The sequence below is a fragment of the Carlito syrichta genome, unplaced genomic scaffold (assembly GCF_000164805.1).
Source record: "Carlito syrichta isolate Samal-C Ts95f unplaced genomic scaffold, Tarsius_syrichta-2.0.1 Scaffold314284, whole genome shotgun sequence".
In the NCBI taxonomy this organism is placed as follows: domain Eukaryota; kingdom Metazoa; phylum Chordata; class Mammalia; order Primates; family Tarsiidae; genus Carlito; species Carlito syrichta.
The window spans coordinates 123,074-150,657 of record NW_007258380.1 but is presented as its reverse complement, the minus strand read 5'-3'; the positions used below and the strand labels follow the sequence as shown (position 1 = coordinate 150,657).

At 37.3% G+C, this 27,584-nt stretch overlaps 1 protein-coding gene across 1 annotated transcript in view; it reads right to left on the bottom strand.

Annotated features, from left to right (window-relative positions):
* Positions 1 to 27,584, bottom strand: part of RAD18 (RAD18, E3 ubiquitin protein ligase) — a 131,754-nt gene that overhangs the window by 66,980 nt on the left and 37,190 nt on the right. The window contains 4 exon segments of the mRNA XM_021719157.1: positions 5,615 to 5,675; positions 6,925 to 7,001; positions 22,847 to 23,031; positions 27,031 to 27,130. Of these exon segments, the coding sequence (XP_021574832.1) occupies positions 5,615 to 5,675; positions 6,925 to 7,001; positions 22,847 to 23,031; positions 27,031 to 27,130 (423 nt within the window).

The following is a 27,584-nucleotide window of genomic DNA, read 5'->3' as shown; positions in this document are numbered from 1 at the left end:
ATGACAATTATAAAAGGGTTTGAAGTTCAGTCCCCACTCTCTCTCACACAGGGGCTCATGCCTTTCCACCATGGGATGACACAGTAGGAAGGCCCTCACCAGACGCAGGCCCCTAGACCGTAGACTTTCTGGACTCTGGAACTCTAAGAAGTCAGTGTCTGTGCTTTATAAATTACCCAGTCTCAGGTGTTCGGTTGTAGCAGCACAAAACAGACTAAGACAGGGATTGGTAAATAATTCCTGACTGAAGAGCCTTCAGTCTGGTTTTCATAGTATTACTTGCCCCGTTGCAATTTACTCTCTACTCAAAAGATATCATGACCATTTTAAATATAGATAACATCATGATACTGTCTTCTTAAACCCTCCAGTGACTTCCCACTAAGAATAAAGTCCAAAATAAAATCTTATAGGGTCTTACATGATCTGGCCCCTGTCTCCCCTTATATCATTCTCCTCCCTCACTATACTCTGGCCACACCACCTCCTGGGTTTCTATTTTAGGGCTTCTGCTCTTAATGCTCTCTACCTATAATAATCTTCTTCCCCCTCTATGTATAGTTGACTATTTTTATTTTACTTAAGACTCATCACAAATGTAAACGCCTCAAGTAAAGCCTTTTCCTAACTACCTTAACCAATATTGTCCATAATTTCCATCAAAATATCCTTTTATTTTCTTTATAGCACTTGCCACCTAAAATTGTGTTCTTAAAATCTGTCATTTAGGGCAACCCCTTCAGGTTCCCTTCCACTGTGGGAGCTTTTCTGTCCTCTCAATAAATCCTGCTTACTCACCAAAAAAATCTGTCATTTATTATATTATTTATGTGTCTGCTACTAGAATGTAACCTCCATGAAAGAAGACACCTTGTATATTTTGTTCACTAACTATATGCCCAGTACTTAGAACACCAGCTGGCATACAGTAGATGCCCAATAAATATTTACTGAGTTAATTAATGACCAAAATTAGAACAGGCCAGTCATGGTGGCTCATGCCTATAATCCCAGCACTTTGGGAGGCCGAGGTGGGAGAACTGATGGAGCTCAGGAGTTTGAGACCAACCTAGGCAATACGGCGAGACCTTGCCTCTACAAAAAACTAGCCAAGTGTGCACCTGTAGTCCCAGCTACTTGGCTGAAGTGTAAAGAGCGCCTGAACCCAGGAATCCAAGGATGTGGTGAGCCATGACCGTGCCACTGCAGGCAAGTCTGGGTGACAGAGTGAGAGTCTGACACACACAAAAAAGAAGAAATCAAACTGTTAAAAGACTTTGCCTACTTAACAACATTAAGCTGGTGCTCTCAGGAAAAATATCAGGAGAGAATCAGAGTGCTCATTGGAGTCTTTCTGGCAACATATAAAACTATTTTACCAAGATAAAGAATATAAAGATCTCAAATATATGTCTGTCATGGTCATTAGGCAAGTAGAGTAACTTTCCATCAGGCTAAGATTCTGCCTCCTACTGAACTGATTCACAGATTTGCTTAAGAATTACTAAAAGCATTAGATATTTGAAGTGCACAGGAAACTCAATAAACTTATTTGATTCAACCTCTGGATCAAATATACTATCCACAGATATGCAGCTAAAGTTCAAATGACTACTATCTTTGTTTCTGTTTATTTCCTTTACTGAAAGAGGAAGCAATGAATATAAATCTTTCTAAAAGACTCCTAGAGAAAATAAAAAGATGTATCATCACTAAAAGATGTAATTCATAAACTTAAGTTTGTTTTTTTTTGTTTTTTGTTTTGTTTTGTTTTTTGAGTTGGAGTCTCAATCCCCGCCCCGGCTGGAGTGCAGTGGCATGCTCACAGCCACCCCAGTGTCGACCTGTTAGGCTCTGGTGATCCTTCTGCCTCAGCTTTCCATGTCGCCAGGACTACAGCCGCGTGCTACACACCCAGCTATTGTTTCTTTTATTGTAGAGATGACGTCTTGCCAAGTTGCCAGGGCTGGTCTTGAACTGATGGGCTCAGGCAATCCACTTACCTCAGTCACCCAACATGACTGAATTACAAGCTGAGTCACCAAGTCCGGCCAAAATTAAGTTTTTTTCTAAACACTATGACCTAAAATTAAAGTTTTACTCTTGAAAACAAGCGTTCCCAACATACAAGTTCCTCACTCAAGTTCAAAGCATGATACAATGCTGCAAAGGGCTGAGACTTGAGCCTCTGGTAAGACTGAATTTAATTTCTAGCTCTGCTTTTTACTATGGGCAATTTGCCTGTTTCCAAGTTTCAGTATCTTTAAAGAGTTGCTGGGAGGATTATTAAAGTAACATGTGTGGAGCTCCTAGCACATAACAGATATTCAACAATTGTGATTTTCTGCCTTCCTGTCTTTTCTTTTAAAAAGCGGCAATGCAGAAATAACTAGACCAAGTCAGAAGAGGTGAGGTAACTGAAGTACGGCTAACACCTTAGCTTGGAGGATAGATCTGAGTCTTTTCATTTCTTCTCAAAGGAAATGTAGAAAAATGTTTGGATTCTCTTACCCTACTTTTTTTTTTTTAAGTCAAAGTCTCACTCTGTTGCTCAGGTTAGAGTGTAGTGGCATTATCACAGCTCACTGTAGCTCCCAACTCCTGGGCTCACACCATCCTCCTGCGTCAGCCTCCCAAGTAGCTACCACAGGCACATGCCACCACACCCAGCTAATTTACCCAAGCTAGTCTCAAACTCCTGGACTCCCAGGGAGGAGAGCAGAAGCCCCAGAAGGTTGGTGACAGGAAACTTCAGGATAACGGCCCACATAGAAAACCTAAAGAGCAACAAGGGTAGACTGGAACAGGACAACAGAGGCTGGAAGTGGCCCTAGAAAAGATGATCCTGAGAAAATAATGAAGTTGGTAGATAATCAATGTGTACAAATGTACTAGAAAGTAACTTATACTTCTGGTAGAAAATTCAGAGATAGATTAGTCCTGCATAAATAGAAAACTAAAAAAATAAAAGCAATCATTAATTATAAGAACAGAATGTTTTCCTGAAAGGAATTATAACCAAGGTATGTATATTATCTGGCTCAAGCTACAATGTCTCTAACTAAATACTGATATGATAAAAAAAGAAATTATAATATTCAGAGTATAGAAGGGAAGAAAGGTAGAGGTCAGAATGTATAAAAGTCAAATCTTCATCTTTTGTATTAGCATATCAACAGTTAACATGTAAAACTGAAAATCATCAAGAAATAGTAAAGATTACTTTTTATAAATTAGAAGGTAAATTACCAGACTCTTCTGGTATGACAAGTTGTTCCCTCTAGGGAATGGAAATAGAGGCAGGTTGTTGATAGAGGAGAAAATAGATTGCTGTTTTTTACAATAAACCTCAAAGAAGTAAGGGCTTTTTCAAATTAACAAACTACACAAATGTAAAACATTAATAAAAACATTTAAAAGACAGCCGGGCTCGGTGGCTCAGCCTGTAATCCTGTGCCTTTGGGAGGCTGAGGTAAGTGGATTGCCTGAGCCCGCGGGTTCGAGACCTGCCTGGACAGCGAGACCTCATCTCTACAATAAATCAAAAAATCAGCCGGGCATGGTAGCGCATGCCTGTAATTCCAGCTACTTGGAAGGCTGAGGTGGAAGGATCACTGGAGTCCAGCAGGTCGAGGCTGTGGTGGCCGGGAGCGGCTACTGCACTCCATCTGGGGGACAGAGTGAGACTCCAACTCAAAAAAAAAAAAAAAAAAGACAAAGATATGCTAATGGTATATTAAAAGCCTGACACTGGCCAGGCACGGTGGCTCATGCTTATAATACCAGTTCTTTCGGAGGCCAAGGTGAGAGGATTGCCTGAGCACACAAGATCGAGACCAGCTTGGGCAACTTGGCGAGACCTCGTCTCTACAATAAATCAAGAAAATTAGCTGAGCGCATGCCTGTAGTTCTAGCTACTCGGAAAGCTGAGGCAGAATGATCGCCTAAACCCAGCAGGTAGAGGCTTTCAGTGGCCGTGAGTGTGCCACTGTACTCCAGCCTGGGCATCAGTAAGACTCCGACTCCAAAAAAAGCCTGACACTAAGTAAAAATGAACAACTAACTGTAATGCTAAGCTTTATGAAGCACCTGAAAAACTTTTTTCAAGTATAAATTGAGGTTGTTTTTAGAACTGAATGAATTAATTTAACATGGCCTATTTAGTAAAGGTAAGATTTTTTTTTCTTTAGACGTCTAAATGTTGGGCAACAAATATTTATAAACTTTCTTGCCACTCTCTAATTCAAATTTTTCTTACTATACCATAATTGTTAGACACTATTCTTTTAGTTATTCAAATTACTGTCTCTCAACGTAAATATTTTGGTTTCCTTATTTCCACAGGCCTTAGTGATCCTCATTTTTACAGGCCAATTCAGTGATCATATGATATTGTTTTCTTCTCCTTGCTAAAGAAAAATCACTCTAGTTTCCCAAATGTTGAACAAACATGCTCACATCATACTTACCTTACCAGCAAAAGAATACTGGTAACTTTTGCAGTTCATTCTACAGTCCAAGAATATTCTAGGCCCTACTCTCGCAAGGCACAGGCCATCAAACCTACACCTAGCGCTCAAGTACTTTATCCTCCCTCCCAAAATACATCACATCTGAAATCTGCCCCTTCAAAATTTAAGAACTGAAAAGAGAAAAAAATTCTCTTAGCACAATTAAAACACACCATGCCTTATTACTCATTCAACAAGCATGTATTAACTATTTGTCCAGGTACTTAAATTTAAGTTTAAACTAAAAAACAATCAACCGGCCAGACTCGGTGGCTCAGCCTGTAATCCCGGGCTTTCGGAGGCCGAGGTGACTGAATTGCCTGAGCCTGCAGGTTCAAGACCCACCTGGGCAACTTGGCGAGACCTCATTTCTACAATAAATAAAAAAAATTATCCAAGCATGGTAGCGCGCGCCTGTAGTTCCAGTTACTTGGAAGGCTGAGGCGGGAGGATCGCCGGAGCCCAGTAGGTTGAGGCTGTGGTGGCCGGGAGCGGCCACTGAACTCTAGTCTGGGCAACTGAGTGAGACTCCAACTCAAAAAACAAAACAAAACAAAACAAAAAACAATCAACCAAGGGAAAAAAGAATAACAGCTAACTGACAAAACAGTGATGTGTTCACCCTGGGAAACACATATACAAAGACATTTAAAGAAAAAGAAGTGATATTTAAAGAAAAGGAAGTGATAAAGTTCAGAGATTGGTAAAATAAAAACTTCTTTTGGCACAAATCTGCAAGCTATAGAAGTGTTGAAATTCTTTACAGAATTTTGTTTTGAGTTGTCTGAGGACAGGATAGAATTAGGAATGTTTCCATTTTAATGCCATCTTCTTCTCACAGAGATGCTTTGAGAACAGCTAATTAATGATTGCAAAGTGCTTAGTAATAAGCTCAAAGCAGAATGTTAGTCACAAATCAAAAAGCAAGCACACAGAGGGCACAAAAGGGTCACTACGCAAACACTCAACTAAAATTCAATCTCTTAAGTAACATTACAAAAGTCTGTATTAAACATTAATATAAAACATGTTTTTAAGATTACTTAGAATGAAAAACAGCAACCTAAGTTCTTAGTAAATAAAGAAAATGTGGCACAACTTACGATATTTACTGTGAATTTCATCTATTTGCTCTTCTGTTTGGTCCTTAGTAAAAACCATGACCTAAAGAAATCAAAAGAAAAAATAAAATTTCCCCTCAAAATGACAAAAGTGGAAATTAATATGACAAACTCTAAGATCTCAAATGTGGATATTTAAAAGAGAGAAAAATAATCCTCATCTGTTTTATATAGGCCCAGGAAGAATAACTCCTATGTACTTCCATTAAATACCATAAATAGTTTACATTTTATGCATTACTTTTTCCCCATCAGTAGCAGATACAACACTGATTCCATTACAATAGATTAAGTATTAACAAAATGATCAATTAAATTTCCTATTTTCAATATTCAATTTTCCACATTCATTAATGTAATAGTCTTGCAGTTTAAATAGAAGTTGAAACTAGAAGACTGAAGACATTTAGCCATTAGTAAGGCAGATCTTCTTGTCTGCCTTCCTTTCCAACCTAACTTCTCCAGGGCACACTAGAAAAGTAATATACAGAGAGAAATTGCAATAATACAAAACTCAGTGTGTTGAATTTCTAATTTCATTTTTTAAAATATCAGACTGAAAAGATCAGAAATCTACTTATACAATTCATTATAGTCCTCTTCTTACAGTTAGCATGCAGGTAATAATAAAGTCAATATAAACCCCAGGATTTTCCTACTATCTGATTATAAACTACCTAAGGTCATCATCACTTCCTTTACACAGATGGTTTTGGGGGGAGGGAAGGTCTATTTAGGAGAGCCCATAACACTTCCTCCAATGTCACAGGACACAATGACTATTTTCCTCTTTGGTATCCTGTCCTCGAGTTTTGGGCCATCAAGCTAGAGGAAGGCAACAGTGAAGAATTTTAGGTCTCTGATTCTCCCAAAAGCTCAACAGAATACCCAGTTCTCATAAGCTTTTACAATGACTTAATATCTCTATCAGTATAATCATAGAATTGCAGAATGCCAGAGCTAAAAGGAGACCTTAGAGATCATCCCGTTCAACACTTTCATTTTATAGATGAAGACCCAAAGTAACTTATCAAATGCAAGCACAGAAACAACCAATATTAAAGCTACCTGCTGCACAGGCCTTTTCTAATAGAATTCTAGCTCACGAACAAACTCTACTTTGGAGTTTATCTAAAATTAGTTGCAAGTAAATCTTAAGACACTAAATGGTAATGCGTTCAGTACGTTTCCACCTAAACAGATTTAATAATTGCTTGCTTTAATTTCAGTAGGGTATTAAACTTGTCTCTCCTTTATTTCTACCCAGATACTGAAACAGACCATCAACATACACTTTCATTGAGTTTACTAGCTTCAAGACGCATCCTAGTCTTCTCCATATTTTCAATTTCTTGAACTAATTCAGCAGCTGTCAAAATAAGAACATATAACCACGGTTAACTGCATGGCTATTGTCATTATACCATGATTACTTAAGTTTTTAACATTAGAAGATAGGTGAGGTGATAAGCGACCCCTTCGGGTCCCCTCTCACTGTGGGAGTTTTTCTGTCCTCTCAATTAATCCTGCTTTCTCACATAAAAAAAAAAAAAAGAAGATAGGTGATAGGTATATATAAACTCCTTGTTCTATTTTTGCAATTTCTCTGTAAATCTAATATCATTCCAAAATAAAATATTAAAAAAATAAAGAACATGGAGTTTAAACACTGAACTCTTACACATGTACAACAGTTCAAAATACAACCAGTAAAGTAAAATCAAGTTATTCTGCTTTGTTCTTTGAATATGTAGGTATAAATAGCAGTCTCAATGAAGTATGAAAATTAATCTGTTCGATTGAGTTCAATTATTAGGGGATGTCTGCTGAAACTCCAATTAACTGAAAGCAGTATAACAGGCTACTGTTTAAGGAGAAAGAAAGATCTGCAAATACCAGGGGAAAATGTCCTTGCCTCCAGAACCTTTGCCTGTAGATGTAGTTACCAATCACATAAATCAAAGAGATCAGGAATACGGTCAGGCACGGTGGCTAATGCCTGAAAGACCAGCACTTGTGGGAGGCTGAGGCGGGAGGACTGCTTGAGCCCAGGAGTTCAAGACCAGCCTGGGTAACACAGCAAGACGTTGTCTCCAAAAAAAATTTAAAAAGTAGCCAGGTGTGGTGGCACATGCCTGTAATCCCAGCCACTCAGGAGGCTGACTCAGAAGGATCACTTGAGCCCAAGGTATTGGAGGCTGAAGTGAGCCATGATCATCCCATTGCACTCCAGCCTGGAAAACAGAATGAGAGCCTAACTCAAAAAGAAAGAGAGAGAGAGAGAGAGAGAGAGAGAGAGAGAGAGAGATCTGAAATACACCCAGTCAAACATTAAATGAATGCCTTTGAATGTAAATAGCACAAAATTAGTAGCCACGATCGTTCTTCAACCAAAGTCAAAATATTTTTAAAAATACATATAATGTGGAATAAGAATCCACAATTCCTTACACTCATTTACACATAAAAGGATACTTCAAAATAATCCACTGAGAGAGAGCTATAAATGGTAAGATTGTTAGATAATTGTTTTAAGCTGGATAGTAGGTATATGGGGAAATCAGTAAACTCTTTTATCTCTACTTCTGTGTATTTGAAATAATCTCTACTCAAATTTTTCTTAACCCACATACTTTAATGTCCTTGCCTCCAGAACCTTTGCCTGTAGATGTAGTTACCAATCACATAAATCAAAGAGATCTGGAATATGGCCAGGCACGGTGGCTAATGGCTGAAAGATCAGCACTTGTGGTCTGTGCTGTGCTGGCTCCTGTATTTAAGAATGCAATTGCCTCAACATAAAGTTTATCTTTCTTAAGCACTGAGAGGTGCCTTTTGGTCCCTTAATGTTTTAAAACTGGTAGAACTGACACATCTCTCTGTGAGTATGAACAGCCAGCATTTCTCTCCTTTATAAACGTATTGAATCATGGGTATAATGGGAAAGGGACTATTTGCATTTTATCCAATTCATTAACACAAGTATCATTCAAGATAGAGAACATCTGGCATGCCCTCTTCTAAGGTATGAAGAAAATTAGATCAGGACTGGGTACTATTTAGGGCTTAAATCTTTTTCAGGGAGACGTTTGATTCTGAGGAGGTTACACAGAGCTGGAGATAATATCACTTTCACCCTAATGACCACAAGAGGCTGGATAATTTATAAAACCGCAATTTTTCTTGAATCCATCAGAGCTAAAGTCAGAAGGCAACCAACGAGATGGAAACCTAAAGAAAGATGGCTGTCTTAGAAGAGAGTGGGTCATAAGGATTGGCTGACATAGGGCAGTACACAGGAGAAAAGCTGGGACTACCCCACCTCTGGGTAATTGCAAAAGGCCAAGGGTGAGCTATCATGAAAATATACTAAGAGACTTAGACACACAAGACATTCATACTTATTTGCAGACTATTTTCTACAGACCTCACTGTGTACTCAAGAGTATTCCGTTTCTCTGTTATTGAGGAAGGGTGGGAAATTAGAAAATGTCTTCTCCAGATCCAATCCTGGGAAAAGAAATCAGTCCCTACTGCAGGAGAAACACAAAGTCCCAAGTAGAGAGAGCTTTTATCCCTAAAGAAACAAAAGTATTAAGTCACTGAGGAAAGGTCAGCAAAACTGCTGCCCCAGAGGCTCAGGTAATACCCATTGTTGCAGGGGGAAGTAAACAGAAAAAAAAAATCGTCTACCACTGCAGGAGGGTCAGGAAACTGGATCACTAGAGGATCCCTGCTACTGAGGGAGAGGCAAGATCACAAAATGAGCCTCACCCTAGAAATGCAGGATCAAAGGACTTGTCTAAGACAGAAGCTACCAGGTTCCCACTTCCCCTCTGCCTCTTCCCTCTTGCCTAGAACTGTCACCTCGCCTGGGCTCAACATGGACCCCCAACTGCTCCTGTGTCACTGGTGACTCCTGTGCTGTGCTGGCTCCTGCAAGTACAAAGAGTGCAAATGAACATCTTGCAAGAAGAGCTGCTGCTTCTGCTGCCCCGTGGGCTGTGCCAAGTGTGCCCAGGCTGCATCTGCAAAGAGGCATCAGACAAATGCAGCTGCTACGCCTGATGTTGCGAGACCCTGATCCCAGATGGGGGTGGAGCAATGTGTATAAATGTGTATTTTTTTAGTACAATCCTGATGCCTTTGTTACATTTGTTTTTCTATAAACTATGCTAATTATAATAAAAGTTTTTTTGACTTGAAAAAAAGATGGACGCTAAATTAAAATAACAGAGAACACTCTTTTCCTCCTAGAATGCTCCAAGTGACAAGTAGCAGCAATCTACCACTAGAGAGGAATGAACATGGGGAGAGACCCTCTCTGAGGCTCCTAAGGAAAACCTATAGATAAATTTTTTTAAAAATCTGGGGGCTGGGCTCAGTGGCTCAGCCTGTAATCCGAGCACTTTGAGAGACCGAGGTGAGTGGATTGCCTGAGCCTGCAGGTTCAAGACCAGCCCGGGCAACTTGGCAAGTCTTCATCGCCACAACACACAAAAAAATTAGCCAGGCATGGTAGCACGTTCCTGTAGTTCTGGCTACCTGGAAGCCTGAGGTAGAAGGATCGCCAGAGCCTAACAGGTCGACACTGGGGTAGCCAAGAGCATGCCACTGCACTGCAGCCTAAACAACAGAGTGAGACTCCAACACAACACAAAATCTGGCAACTTAATCGCCACCAACCTAAGCACAAGAACATTCTCAAGGAATATATAATTGGTGGTGAACTGCAGGCAACAATAGCAACAACAACTCAAACTCAAGTTCAACTCCTGATTAGACTTACTCAACTTTAGAAATAAAGGCCTAGCAGAAAAGGAGACACATCCATTACTAGACACAAATACTATTTACTTCAATGTTTATATTCTTACATACAAAGTCTGGCTTTCAACCAAAACATAAAATACATGAAAAAGCAAGCAAACAAATAACAAAACTAAACTCAGATATCACCCAAATGTTAGAATTATCAGATAAGAAATTTAAAATAATTACGATTAATAGGCTAAGGAATCTAGTAGAAATGGTGAACATGCATGAACAGAAGGAGCACTTCACTAGAAATTCTTTCCTTAGAAAGAAGTAAACAAAAATGCTAGACTAAAAAAACCCACAATAACAGAGATAACTTGATTCAGCTAAAAAAAGAATCAATGAACCTGAAATAAGATTGGTATTATCTCATTTAGATACCTAAATTTTAGATTGTATATTAATATACAACACAGAAAGAAAAAAAAAAAAAGGGAGGAGGGTGTAAAACCCACAACAGAACAGAGCCTCCTAAGAGCTATGGGACAACATGAAAAAAATATACCATAAATATGTAATAGAAATCACAGGAGAAGAAAGAAGAAAAGAAACAGTCAAAGAATTAATGGCCAGAATGTCACACATAATGAAAGATGTCAAACTACAACTGCAAGAAATTCAAAGATCAAGCAACATAGATATAAAAATAACAACAGCCAGGTTCGGTGGCTCAGCCTGTAATCCCATGCCTTGGGAGGCTAAGGTGAGTGAATTGCCTGAGCCCACGAGTTCGAGACCCGCCTGGGCAACTTGGTGAGCCCTCATCTCTACAATAAATCAAAAAATTAGTCGGGCGTGGTAGCACGCGACTGTAGTTCCAGCTACTCGAAAGGCTGAGGAGGAAGGATCGCCGGAGCCCAGCAGGTTGAGGCTGCAGTGGCCGGGAGCGGCCACTGCACTCCAGTCTGGGTGACAGAGCGAGACTCTAACTCAAAAAAAAAATAAATAAATAACAACAACATGCACATAGACACAAAGAGAAAACTATGAAGCCAGATAGAGAAAAAAGGTATGTTACATTTTTTAAAAACCAAGAATTACATCACACTTCCTGTCAGAAACAAGTGAAGTCAGAAGACACTGGAGCAACATCTTTAAAGTGTTGAAAAAACCCCTGCCAATCCATAATTCTATAACAATGAAAATATCTTTCAAAAGTGAAAGAGAAATACTTTCTAGAAAAAAACACAAATTGAGGGAATGTATTATTAGCAGACCTCCACTAAAAAGTATTAAAGGAAGTTTTTCAAGTAGAAGAACCAGAAAGAAACTCATCTCTCTCAGAAGAAATGAAGAGTACTGGAAATGGTAAACCTGAAGGTCATTAGAAAAACTAGTTTTTCTTATTTTTAACTATTCTAAAAGAGAATTATCTGTTTGTTTAACATTAACCTCTATGAAGGAAAACTAAAGCAGCCAAAAAACTAAAATAAAGCCAACTGCATCAATACTTAAATTAAATGTAAATTTTCTAAGAGCATTAATTAAGAAACAGAGAATGTCAGCATGGATTTTTTTTTTAAAAAAAAAGCAAGTCCAAACTCTGTTATCAAAAAGAAACCATTTTGACCCAGCAATCCCCCTACTGGGAATACACCCAGAGGAACTCAAATCATTCTACATAAAAGATACCTGCACATGCATGTTTACTGCAACACCATTCACAATAGCAAAAACATGAAACCAACCGTGCTGCTCATTGAAACTGGACTGGATAAAAAAAAAAAATGTGGTATATATACACAATGGAATATTATGCAGTCATAAAGAAGGACAAACATGAACTCTGCAGCAAACTGGACAGATTAGAGACTTTCGTACTCAGTGATCTATCACAGAAACAAAGAACTAAGTACCACATGTTCTCACTCATAAATGGACCCTGAACATTTACCATAATACTATAAGAAAGGGATTGGCAGTAGCAGGATACTGCCTGGGGAGGAGGGGGGACACAATATCAATAAGGGTACCTGATCTCAAACCAGGCAAAGTGGGACCAAAGGGAGGCCCAACCTTGACCTGTATGATGTCCACTTGCACACCTAATCCTGAATTGTACCCCACATCTTTGAAAAAAAACTCATTTTGAACAAAAAGGCAAGTAAATAATAGAAGTATAAAAAGAGATAAATCATGTAAACACTAATGAAAAAAACCTGGAGTAGCTACATTAATATGAGGCAAAACAGGTTTTAGAACAATGAATGGTATCAAGGATAATGAGAGAAATTATATAACGATAAAGGGACCCAATTTACTAAGAAGACACAGCAATCTTAAACGAGTCTACACCCAAAACGGAAATTTAAAATACATGAAAAGAACTTCTGATTCTGAACAAGGTAGATTAGACTCATTTCTCTCTATTCTTCCCTACTAAGCACAACTAAAAACCCTGTATATAACAGGTAATTCTTAGAGAGCTCTGAAAGGCAGAAAGAGGAAGATGAACTGACCTCAGAATTGGAGAAATGACAAAGCACTAAGTTCTCTGGGTTTTCTTTTTGTTGTTTTGAGTTGGAGTCGCACTCTGCCGCCTAGGCCAGAGTGCAGTAGCATGCTCACAGCCACCGCTGCCTCGACCTGCTGGACTCAGGTGATCCTTCCACCTCAGCCTTCCAAGTAGCTGGAACCACAGGCATGTGCCACCAGGTTGGCTAATTTTTTAAAAATTTATTGTAGAGATGAGGTCTCGCCAAGTATCCCAGGCTGGTCTCGAACCCATGGGCTCAGGTAATCCTCTCACCTCACCTCAGCCTCCCAAAGTGCTGGGATGATAGGCGTGAGCCACCGCGCCCAGACTTGGGTTTTCTTTTTATATTCTATATAATCCAGACTAGGCTCTAGAGAAGCCCAAAACCACAGACAGGCACAGACAGAAAAGTCCCAAGAAAAACCTACTCCCTCTAAGCAAAGGAATATAAAAGGGGGCGCCCCAAAACCTTTTTAACAATACCTAACCTACCCAAGCTAAACACTGCTGACGCTTCCCACTCCCTGCAATGTTATCACGGAACAAGTGGAGAGTACAGACTGCCAACCAGCGGTGGCAGGAGGCCTGAGGCAGACCGTCCTTCCCCACAACAGTGTCAGTGGTGGCCTAGTGAGGAGCCCAGACTTCACCCCACACCTGGTGGTGGCAGGTGGCACCTTCACCCTCTCTACTAGTGATTAGGGGAGAATCTCAAACAGAAGAAACCTGGAGAAAAGAATTCTTTAAGCCTATCTAGGAAATCCTGACTACATACCAGGCCAAATCACACATGAAACTGTTTACAATTAGTATGCCAAAAGGTTTGAAAACTGAACCACAACGTGGAAATCCAGGTTTTCATAGTGGCCTCCAGGTAGCAACTAAATAAAGTAAACCAGAATAACACTGCAAGGAACCTGGGAACTAAATTGTCATTAGAACTGCAGCCTACAAAAGTAGGCCAGAATCTGCACATTAAACTTAAACAAGGTGACTTCCTGCAACACTAGAATATTTAAATAGGATCTAGAATCTCACAATAGTATACTTAAAATGTCCAGAATACAATTTTCTAAAAAAGGTTAGGCATGGTGGCTTACGCCTATAATCCCAGCACTTTGGGAGGAGGCGGCGAGAGGATTGCCTGCGCCTAGGGCTTCAAGACCAGCCTGGGCAACTTGGTGACACCTCGTCTCTACAACAAATCAAAAAATTAGCCAAGTGTGGTGGCATGTGCCTGTAGTTCTAGTTACCTGGAAGGCTGAGGTGGAAGGATTGCCTGAGCCCAGCAGGTCGAGGCTCCGGTGGCCATGAACATGCCACTACACTCCAGCCTGGGAGACAGAGTGAGACCCCGACTAAAAAAAAAAAAAAAAAAAAAAAAAAAAATGACAAAAAAGTTGTCATACTAAGAACCAGGAAAATCACAACCTGAATGAAAAAAGACAAAGATGCCAACACTAAGATAACTCAGTTGTTAGAATTATCCAATAAGAACTTTAAATCTACCATCATGAAAATGATCCAACAAGCAAAGAGGAAAGCACTGGAGACAAAAGAAAACTGCTACTATATGTAATACTTTCGTAATAGCAGTTGGTCCACCATAAGAATACATCTTTTTAGTAGTATAAATGTTACATTTAAGTTATTAATTTCTTATAATTAGAAGGAAGAAGTAAACAACAAGAACCGGAAACAAAATAAAACAAGTAAACCCAACTGTGTATCAGACAACATAACCACCCTGAAGGAAGTAAAAAGAAACTTATGGACACAATACTAAACTTCAGACCCTCACTGGAGGCAATGGGCAGGCAGGGATGAGGTGGGGTTGGGGGAACAAACATGGAAGGCTGCACAGAGAGAACTAAAATAAATCCTGAATTCCTTCCTACAGATCTGTTTTGTAGTGAAGTAGTAGTAAAGATGAAGCAGTTCTGAAACTATTTTAGATGTATTAGAGAATTAAACAAAATAGTAAATGTGTTACAATCCTGTCGGGAAGGAGGATTCTCACTGTGAGAAAAAGAGGAAACACAAACGTGGAATGGAGAAACCCCTGTGGGGTTGGACTGAAAGGAGGTATTGGTATGTTCTTATGATCTCTAAAACACATAAGTACAAATGGATTTACATGTGTATATATGTAAGAACATACCAATACACACACACACACATTGAGTATACCTGCATACATGCACGTGTATCTACATACCCATGTGTGTATATGTACATGTACACATGTATTTCCAAGCTTCACCTACTGAAATTGCCTAGAAGACACCGAGATGCAACAAGCACAGCTGGTAACCATATCTTGATTTTACCAATAAAAAGAAACAGAGTTTCTCAGACTGCATCATCTTTTTGAATAGAAAAACACCAGGTGGAAGACATCAAACAAATTACTATTGCACAGCATGTATCAATGAACCTACAATGCATGTCGGTGACTGCTTCACATGTTACCATATGCTAGAAAGAAAGATATAAAATGTTGATTTTTTTGCCATAAATAAGTACCTCAATGTCCAAAAGTCTATTAAAAGCCAAATATCGTTACAATAAAATAATCGGTTGAAATGCTATACTATTTAATATACGATTCATTACTTACTATTTTGTAAAAAAGCATGGTTAGTTCCAGGTAGGTTATCTGTGAGATTTCTCTGAGCACAAAAGGTTAAAGATATTACCACTAAAAGCAATGTGTGACTCAAAACTAGATCATGTACTACAGGAAAAATAAAAATCTATAAAGGCTATTACTGAGTCTATTGAGAAAACTGGAATAGAGATGATAGATTAAATAAAAGTATTATAATAACAAGTTTAATTTACTGAAATTGTACCCAATAAAAGAGAATATCCTTTTTCTTAGGAACTATACAAAGAAGTATATAAAGAGTAAAGATTATACTATTCTCAGATAGTTTTAAACCTATACACACACACATTCAAAAAAACAGTAATTCACAAAGCAAATTCATAAAATAATAGGTGATTCTGTATAAAAGGTATAATATATGTTATTTATGATAGTCCTTCAATTTTCCTTAATTTAGAAATTATTCCCAAATGAAAAGTATTTTTTTTAAAGAACGCAAAATTAAGACTTTTTCATGTAAATAGAAACTAAGAGAATTTGTCTCAACAGTACACTTTCACAACAAGAAATACTGAATAAAATTTTTCAGACAAAAGAAAATGACACCAGATAGAAACCTATACCTATACCTATACAAAGAAATAAAATAAGAGTGAAAATGGTAAATGCATAAACATAGACTTTCTGTTCCATTTTTTAGTTTCTTTTTAAAAAATAGTTTAAAGCAAAAATGGTAACAAGGAATCATGGGGTTTTTAACATATGTAGAAGAAAAATCTACAATAACAATAATACAAAGGATGGAAGTCTTAAAGTCCTTACGTTATACATAAAGTAGTATAAATATTATTTCAATGTAGACTGTGATAAGTTAAAAACGCATATGGTAAACTAGAATAATCATCCAAAACAAAGTATACCTAATAAGAGAGATAAAATGGGGCTGGGCACGGTGGCTCAGCACTTTGGGGGCCAAGATGGAAGGATTGCTTGAGTCCAGGAGCACAAGACCAGCCTAGACGACATAGTGAGACTTCGTCTCCACAAAATTTCAAAAAGATAGCCAGGTGTAATGGCACACACCTGTAGTACCAGCAACTCAGGAAGCTGAGGTGGAAGGATCACCTGAGCCCAGGAGGTCAAGGCTGGGTTGAGCCATGATCATGCCACTGCACCACTGCCCTCTAGCCTGGGCAACCAGAGTAAGACCCTGACTCAAAACAAAAAGAGAGAGAGAGAGAAAGAGATAAAAATAGAAACTAAAAACACTCAACTAAAAAGAAAACAGAACAAGAAAGAAAAAAACAAAGAATAGATAGGATAAACAAAAAAAAAAGAAGGGGGGAAGATAGTAACATAAACCCAACCAAATAGAATAAATGAAATTAAATTAAAATAGTTTAAACCCTTAAATTTAATGGCAAAACTTGGCAAATTAAATTTAAAAATAAAATCCAAACCATAAACTGCTTTTAAAAAAAAAGTAAAAACTGTTTAAATACAGTGATGCAATAGGCTTAAAGAAAATTAATGAAATAAGATAAATTAGAGCAGCTATACTAATTACCAGATACAAAAGATCTTGAGATAAAGATTATTACCAGAAACAAAGACAAATATGTCATAGTAAGAAACAGGCTAACTCACCAAGAAGACATAACACTACTTAAGAGATTGAAAACAGCAAAAAATTGAAAATACTGAGAGGAAAATAGGAAATCTATAAATATAGTTGGAGATTTCAAAAATCCTCTCTCAGTAGCTGATAGAATCAGTAAACAGAATATCAACAAAGATGTAGGAGACTTGAAGCAACTTTACAACTAACATTCATAGATAATTGTAAAAAAAATGCAAACTTTTCAAGTGCTTATGGAATACTCACGAGAAAGACCTAATACTGAGTTACAAAATTTCTTAATCCCACGCCTTGGGAGGCCGAGGTGAGTGAATTGCCTGAACCCACGGGTTCGAGACCCGCCTGGACAACTTGGTGAGACCTCATCTCTACAATAAATCAAAAAATTAGCTGGGCGTGGTAGCCTGTGCCTGTAGTTCCAGATATTTGGAAGGCTGAGGCGGAAGGATCGCCGGAGCCCAGCAGGTCGAGGCTGTGGTGGCCAGGAGCGGCCACTGCACTCCAGTCTGGGTGACAGAGTGAGACTCCAACTCAAAAAAGAAAAAAATTTCTTAATAAACATAAAATATCTAAAATCATACAAAACAGTTCTTTGGTCATCATGGAACTAAATGAAAAATTAGCAATAAAAATATATTTAGGAAATATCCACAAATTTAAAAATTAAACAACACTTCTACATAACCTACAGGTCAAAGAAAAAACAAAAATTAGAAAAATTTTAACTGAATGAAAAGGCAAATACAACCTATCCATGTTTTTGGATGCAGGTTACATAGAACTTAGAGAAAAATGTGTATTTTTAAAACTACATATGTAAAATAATATGATATTAATTATCTAAACTTCTACCATAGCAAGCTAGGAAAAGAGGACCAAATTAAACCCAAAGTTAGTAGGAAGAAGGAAATAATAAAAGACTGGAATTTTTAAAAAAGATACTGGAATTCAATGAAATAGAAAGGAGATCAAAAAAATGAAAAATTAATTTGAGAAAAATGAAACTCAAGACTAGTTCTTTAGAAAAATTGATAACTTGTAAGTGGACCAATCAAGAAAAAAAGATACATTTCTAATATCAAAAATGAAAGTATATCACCACAGATCCCACAGATATTAAAAGGCTAACAATAGAATATTATTTAAAACAAAACACTTGTGACTGTAGATGCAACAACTTAAGTGAAATGCGAACACAATTTTTTACTAAAGATGAATAATTAAACATTAAATAAATCAATCAGTATAATGCAAATTAATACCACAATGACACAGCACATCCACTAGGATAGCTATAATAAAAAAGACAGAATAACAAGTGCTGGCAAGGAATGGAGCCATTGGAACCCTCATACACTGCTAGTAGAATGCAAAATGGTGTAGCCGCTCCTAGACAACAGTCTGGCAGTTCCTTGAAATGTTAAAATAGTTACTATATGACCTAGAAATTCTACTTCTAGGTATTTGCCCAAAAGAAATGAAAACATACGTCTACACAAAGATCTGTGGACCCATATTCAAAAGAGCTTTATCTACAATAGTCAAAAAATGACATAGTCCAGCTTTCCATTAATAGGCAAATGGACATACAAACTGTGGTAGAGCCGTAAAAGAGGAACACTGCTCAGCAAACAAGTAAAAAAAGCAACAAAATGGATAAATCTCAAAAGCACTGTGCTAAGTAAAAGAAGCCAGATATATAAGACTGCATATTATACAATTTATATAATTTTATTTATGTGATAGTCTAGAAAAGGCAAAACTTTAGGGGTAAAAAAGAGACCAGTGTTTCCTGGGGCCTTAGGGTAAAGTGGAGGGAATTTACAGCAAAGGGGCAGAGGAACTTTGAGGGATAAAGGAAATGTTCTACATTTCAATTACAGTGAGGGCTACATGACAATACACTTGTCAAAACCCATCTAACTGTACACCTTAAAAGGATATATTTTGAGTAAATAAAACCACAATAAAAAAGGCACACACAAAAAGTGACAAGCCATTGGATACAAGGACAATATATAAAAATCAGCTGTATTTTTCTACAATACAAACAAAAATTGACACTTTAAAAGAGAATACCATTTACTAGTGCATTAAAGACATCAGATATCTAACAATAACTCTTTTCAAGATGTGTGCAAAACTACAAAAGTGAAAACTATAAAACATTACTGAAAACTGAAAACCACAAAACACTGCTGACAAAACTCAAAGCAAGTAAAGGGATAAACCATATTTATGAATTGGGAAGGCTGAAATACTATACACATATCAACTATTCCAAAATTTATCTACAGATCCAATTAAAATCTAAGCAGCTTTTTGTTTCTTGACAGAAATGTACAGGCTTTTTCTAAAATGTACATGAAAATGTAGGAAGGGTTCAGTAGCTCAGCCTGTAATCCCAGCACTTTGGGAGGCCGAGGCGAGTGGATTGCCTGAGCCCACGGGTTCAAGACCTGCCTGGGCAACTTGGCGAGACCTTGTTTCTTCAATAAATCAAAAATTAGCCGGGCATGGCAGTGCACGCCTGTAATTCCAGCTACGTGGAAGGATAGCCGGGGCCCAGCAGGTCGAGGCTGCAGTGGCCGGGAGCGTGCCACTGCACTCCAGCCTGGGCGATGGAGTGAGACTCCAACTCAAAAAAAGAAAAAAGGAAAACGTATAGACAAAGGGCCTAGAAAAACCAAGGCAATCTCGATAAACTACAATGCTTGAGGAACCACATTACCAGATAGCAAAAGACCTACTATAAAATATGTATAAAATTTTAAGACAGTGTGCTCCTGGCACAAGAATAAATGGCCTAATGGGGAAAAAACAGAAAGAAAAAAGAAAAAAACAATATCCAGGCCCATATATATACAATGAGCTGATTCAGTTAGCTGAATTGCCAAGACTTCTGACACTTCAGTGGGGAAATTATAGTTTTTCAATAAATGGTGCTACATCATCAACTCACTATCTGTATGGAAAAAAAAAAACAAAACTAGGCCAAGCACAGTGGCTCATGTCTGTAATCCCAGCACTTTGGGAGGCTGAGGCAAGAGGACTGCCTGAGCCCAGAGTTCAAGAACAGCCTGGGCAACTTGGTAAGACCTTGTCTCTACAATAAATCAAAAAGAAAAGAAAAAAACAAAAAAAACTTTACAATAATGGTAAAATCAATTCCAGATAAATTGTAGATTGAAATGTAGCATATCAATAAATCTTTTCATCACCGGAGCCCAACAGGTCGAGGCTCCAGTCTGGGTGAAAGAGTGAGACTCCAACTCAAAAAACAAACAACAAACAAACAAACAAAAATCAATAAATCTTTTAAAAGAAAACAAGAGAATATCCTCATGATCTTACAGTAGACTAGAATATAAAAAGCAATAACCAAAATGAAAAGTATAAAGAATCAAATTATATTAAGAAATTCTACTCTTCAAATGGTATGATTAAAAGAGTAAAAAGATAAAATAGAGAAAGAATTAAGTATAATATATCTGGCAAAAGATGTGTAACCAGAAAATGTCAAGTACTCCCATAAATAAGAAAAATATAGACCCACAGCATAGGAAAACTAAGCATAAGACTGTTTTAAACAGGTATTTTACCAGAGAATAGCCTGATAGCCAATACCCATATAAAAATGTGCTGAACTTGTAAGTCATTAGGAAAACATAAATTTAAAAGTAATACTGACCCACTATAATAGCTAAAATGGAAAGCTGTCAGTGGTGACGTGAAGGGTCAGTGGTGACGTGAAAGTACACAATGGTGAAGGAAGGAAGGAAGGAAGGAAAGAAAAAAAGAAAGAAAATGAGAAAATGAGGCTAGCTAAAAATAGTAACAGCAACAGCATTTAAATCTGCCAAGGGCACTTCTAGGAAAATTTCTAAACCACCTGTCCCCTAAAAAGAGAAAATTTAAGTACAAAAAAAAAAAAAAAAAAACAATCAAAAAATAATTATAGACATGCCATTTTCAATAAAAGAAATTTCTTATTTTGATTTTTAAAAAAAGTACATTGGTGTTGAGTTTTTGGCTATATCCATGAAAGCTGAACATCTGCAAATATATAACAGCAATTCCACTCTTAGGTATATATATCCCAAAGTACTATGTTCCTATGTGCACCAACAGACATGTAAAAGATAATCCATAGCAGCATTATTCTCACTCTGTCACCCAGACTGGAGTGCAGTGGCACGCCCCCGGCCACCACAGCCTTGACCTGCAGGGCTCTAGCAATCCTTCTGCCTCAGCCTTCCAAGTAGCTGGAACTACAGGTGCACGCTACCACGCTGGGCTAATTTTTTATTTATTGTAGAGACAAAGTCTCATCAAGTTGCCCGGGCGGGTCTCAAACCCACGGGCTCAGGCAATCTACTCGCCTCGGCCTCCCAAAGTGCTGGGATTATAGGCTGAGCCACCAAGCCCAGCCAGCATTATTCTTAATAAACAAAAAGTGAAAAAATCCAGATATCCATTAACCATTGAATGGATAAAGTAGGATATAGCTATACATTGGAACACCATATAGCACAAAAATGAAAAAAAAACACAACTACGTAAAAAACATGGATGAATCTTATAATGTTGTACAAATGAAGAGAGATGCAAAAGAACACCTAGGCTATTATTCCATTTTTTAAAGATCAAACATAGGCAAAATGAATATATGGTGTTAGAAGTGACAGTAGTCGGGCAACCCCTTCAGGTCCCCTCCCACTGTGGGAACTTTTTTGCCTCTCAATAAATCCTGCTTTCTAAAAAAATAAAAAGTGATAGTAGTCAAATGTGAGAATGAAGGAGGTAGTGAGTGGGAGGGGAAGATGGAGTAGCTACTACTGAGATCACTTCTACTCAGTACCCACTACTTAGATCACGTGCACGACACTGGCAGTGATCTCAGTAGTGGGTAAAAAGGCATTTTCACTTTTTGAAGTTTACTTTGTGATAATTCACCAAATTATAATTCACTTATAGTTTGTGCACATTTACACTGGCATGTTATTCTTTGAGCTTAACAAATTAGGCAATTCTAAATATGCTAATAATAGAGAACTCCAAAATATGTGTGTGGATTAATAAAAAGGACCAACCATTAAATAGTGTACTATACAAAATACTAATAATTTTGTAATATAACAAAAATGATATATGTCTATATATAATCATCATAATGGTAACATTTACTGAATGCTAACTACTTGCTAAGGTACCATGCTGGGCACTCGACATATTTTATCATTTATTCCTCTCAACAACATTATGGAGCAAGTAGTATTATAACCCTTATTTTACGAACAAGAAAACTGAGGTACAGAGATATCAAATAACTTGACCACAGTTACCCAGTCATAAAGCTGAAACACTAGGACTGTAACCCAGGCTCTGCAGATCCACTCTTCACCACCATACTACCTCTGAAAAGACGCATGAGCAACTGGCAATAGTGGAGCCTCTGAGAGGGAATTTAGAGACTAGAAAACAGGCTGAGAGGAATGCTGGCTTACCAGAGTATACTCTAGGTACCTCTTGAAGAAATATATTTGCATGTCTTATCTATTACAAAAAATTTATTCATTTAAAAAAATTTTTCTATGGTTTATAATCTCTGAGATACACAAAATTGCTTTGTCCAGAGGGTAAGCCTAACTCACTGTTTTACTATTTTACCTGATTTAGGATGCAAAGAATCACACTGGGCATTGTACATGTGCACAAATTCTTGGTGCCTTTTAATGAGCTGTTGTTTATTTCCTTGAGTAGATAATCCATGCTGTTTCAGCTTTTTCTTTAAATCACGATCAGAGAGCAAGTTATACACAGTTTTGGGCAGTGGCTTCCTTTTGTGAACAGAACTGTAAAGGGAAAAAGAGATCTCTGAGGATTACTGTGAATTATCAAATGCTTTTCATGTAAAATGGAAATTTATCTTCTAACTTAGTACCTGGGTGCCTGAGAGAACGGTAGAATAATTAAGATAAAAAGGGAAGAGAAGATGAATCAAGTTAGTGGATAAAGTTAAGCATCTAACACAACACATATGAAATACAGAAATGAGAGACTTATGTCTCAAAAAGAAATCAAACCTAAAGATGAAGATGTGAAAGGCATATGTGGAAGGCTTGTGAAATAATGCCACGAGGACTTCACTTAGAATCACACGTATATAGACCTATTCAATTCTCCATCTCCTTAAACCATGTTTTTCCTGCCATTTGTCCACAGTTGCCATGCAAAACCCCTTTAAAAGCCAGTTATCTCGGACGATTAGAGTGTAAATGCTATTGAGTCTATGTATTTAAGGATATATTATCACATACGGCATCTTTAAAAAAAGTTCTGATTCACAGGCAAAGTGGCCCCCTCAAGCCCAAGGCACTCATTTTGCAAAGGCACTAGAGGAGTAATAGAAGACTTGTTAGGATGGTTGCTTTACCCAAATCATTATCACCAATGAAAAAAGAATTCAGAAAGTTGACAAGTAGATAACATTCTCATGGTATCATCTTCAAAGAACACAAATAAAAACAATAAAAAATACAACAGGATTCTATTCTCTTCAACTACAACTACTTACATTAATAAACATATATGACATTATAATAACTGTAACAAAATCACCACTTAACTTTTTGTTCTATTTATATAAGTAATACAAATAAGCACTAAATAATTTTAACTACAACAAAGCCACACTTAATTACTTTCTCCTACTCTCTCCATAAAAAGAAAACATAGTTAATAAACTTTATTTCTTAAAGTGACTAGAATTCAAGCTACCTAAAAGTATCAATGACTTGAGACAATTTCATAAACAGGAACTCTGTAGTGAGTTTTAATCCATTTCATCTAATTTATAGCATGCTCTATGGGAATTAGGTGCTTAACAAATAAATGTTCAATAGGAAAAATTCAGGTGATAATTAATAAAAACTTGAAAGTAACAGATTTATCCAATGAAGATGCTTTTAGAAAGGATTTGTATTTAATTAGTTCATACACGGCTGTTCTTCCTAAAATCTGGGTCCCTCAGAATCACCTGGAGAGCTATTTAAAATGCAGATTCTCGGTCTCTTCTCTATACCATCCACCAGTTGTAGTTTAGGTCTGAAGTAGAGACCTCAAATCTCTATTTTCAACAAGGTTCTTCAGCGTAAGCCCAAAAGTCATACTTAGAAACATATTGTTGAATATAGTCGGAAAACAACAAAACACTCTGTTGTTAACCAACAGTACCATTCCCTGCCTGAAGTATGCATTTTATGCTCTATTAATAAAGTCTAAAAGCCTGAAGTAACTACTTAGCTGTGTAAAGACCTGCAAACCCCCAACACATTATATTTTTCTGAAAAATTACTCTTTTTATAATGACAGCCCATTGAACTCTACAAGACTAATAAAACTATGGCAAAATAAAATCACAGTAGGTAGCAATAGCTGAACCATTTCGTAGGTGTTTATACAAGCACACAGGGAGAGACAATTCATTAAGTCTGTATGTATCTAAAACAATTCTCAAGGATTGATGATTAAACTATGACTGCACAATTCTAATGAAGAACTGTACTGCTCCCTGGTCTTTGCAATAAAAGCACCACCAAAGATCAACAATTTCTATCAAAAATTTTAAAATATAAAGCCTGATAAATATTTCCCCAAATATGAGAATAACATTGATCTTTCTTCCATAACTCAGTGGAACTGAGTAACATATTTAGGAAGCCTCAAAACTCGGAGGACATCAAAGGAAGAGCGCATTCTTTGAATCACTTCTGACATGATTTTATATGGAAGTGTTAAGGGCTGTCATTCACATCCAGGAGATGACCTGTCAGGATGTAGTGGAGAAAACTGAAAAACTGGAAGGATCTCCTTTATGTGATCAGACTACAGGGTCAGGATATAACTAAAGAGAGATGTGGCTCAATGGTTCCCTCAATGGGTCTTCAGAAACACTAGTTTTTACAGGATGGGAGTTATGTGTATGAAAAGGTTTGGGGGACAAATTTAGGAATTACTGAATTTAACAAAACCCAACAGCTATCCTTAATACAGGCCTTCTCAGAGCCTTTAATATACGAAGAGGGTGATGTAGTAGGCAGTGCTTCTAAGTTATACTACACAGCAACTGACAGACTATTGGCATTCTTTGAAGCAGGATTTGGAAGCACTATTAGAACTTAATTACACATGGACGAGTATGTCTTTGACAGCACTAAATGGGTCAGAAATATGACACATGCATCTAGAAGAAAAGGAAACCAAGCAAGAGTATCAGTGCTGATTTCTCACTCTTCAAGGAGAAAATACTCAGCTTTTGTATGTCCAACTCATTCTTTAAAAAGAAACAATTCAAAAGAGAAAAGCAAAAGCAGATCGCATCAGATTCTCATGGCTTATGGAAAGTAATCCTTAGGACTACACAGCTTCATTCATTCCAACTAAGCAACTTAAAAAAATCTCAATTTTATTCTCCTCAACAAACTTAACCACTAGGTGGGAGTATTGTGCATGTAAGACTGCCCCAGGTTTGGACTCAAATACATATCCCACCATAAATTAATAAAGCATCATTGTGCTTTATATGTTAGTTTTTTGAAATTATAACAGCATGACTCTGTACTTTGGAACCAGCATTCATACCAAATTTACTCATAAAGCGACACCTTTTCTTTAATTATAAAAAAGAGTAAGATGGCCCTGTCTTATTAATTAGAAAATATTCTTCTAAGTCCTTTAAAACAAATCAAACATAAAAGCTAACATTCTATTCACCCCTACTTCGCAGATGCTATTAATCTCTTCAGCTTCCCTTCTCTCCTTTTTCACATCTCTCCGAATCATCACCTATTCTCTTCCCTTTTCCTTCTGTTTCAGAAGAATCCCTTCTGAGTGTCAAGGATAACCTCATTACTGGACTCTTGATCTCTTGTACTCCCATTTTGTTCCATTTATCACCTGCTCTCTTCCTGGAGCCACTGGAAGGAAAGAGATTGAAACAACCCCTACTTTTACAAACAAAATTTTCCCTTGCTCTGGCTGCTTTCTCCTTTCCCAAAACTAACATCTCATTTCTCTTCCACCTTTCCTCACCAGACTCATTTAATTTGCAGCATCTACTTTGTTGCTATCTTCATTGACTACTGATTCCTTAATATCTTGCAATTTAACTCTGATTAAAATTTTATTCCTGAACAACTTATATGTATATCAATAGTGGATTTGAAGAAATTATTGTTGCTTGAGTGTACAAGGGAGGTAGAATAGCACCGTAGTTTAGGTGCAACTATTGAGCTGACAATTTATTAGTTATGTCACCTGAGAGGTTGGGAGGGGGAGACATGACATTGCATACATACCCTTTTGCACCTTCTTGTATCATGTGTATGCAATTGCCTAGTTAAAAATAAATACAGTTTTGAAAAATTCTATTTAAATGTTTTAAAGTTCTGAGCATCCTAAGAAACAAAGAAAGATTTCACATGTTCTATATTCTGTGCTTAATCTTGATTTATTTGGCCAAAGGGCTTTGCGATAGTTCTAAAATTCTGAGAAGAAAATAAACTTTAAAAGAATTGAATTCTAAGTTACTAATTTCTTATTAAGTCAAAATTTAGTAGCAGACTAAATATTCAATATAACTAATTATATTTGGCAAAGTGGGAGTTGAGAAAAGAACAATAGGAGACAAATTAGAAGAGCTGGCCAATAGGATTAAAGAAAAAAGCAAGTGGGAAACGGAATATGACAACTGATCACCAGGATAAAATGAATACTATATTTTTTTTTCAAGTTTATAAAGCACTAGAGTCATCTAGCTAAAGGAGCTCCATGGCTATACTCAATTTTCTTACCTTCTCAGGCTTTCCTTCTTCTCTTCACGTGACAAACAGCTATCTAAGTGCTTATTAATGTGATTTTCTGGAATGTTAACCCTGCAAACAGGACAATCCACTGTATTTAAAAAAAAAGAGAGAGACAGACTTTATCAGTTATAGAGGGCAAACATAATATAAGCAAGCATTTTTCATCAGTTAAGGTAAAAAACAATCTAATTTAACATGCACTTAGAAAAGAAGGAAAGAAAAAGAATGATACATCTGGGCAATAGGAATAAGACAGACTGGTTACTGGGTAATGGCTGAATTGTGGGAAGTTACACAATTAGAATCCCGGGCCTAGAGAAAGAAAATGAAAATAAGTCTGGAGACTGAAAGTAAGTTTAGAAATCAGTTTATTTGTAAAGTTTTAGTTAAATCTTTTCTACCAAGATATGACCAAACTATAAAACTATTCTTAAATTTTCCCCAACCAGCCAGGCTCGGTGGCTCAGCCTGTAATTCTGCACCTTTGGGAGGCTGAGGTGAGTGGACTGCCTGAGCCCGCGGGTTCAAGACCCACCTGGGCA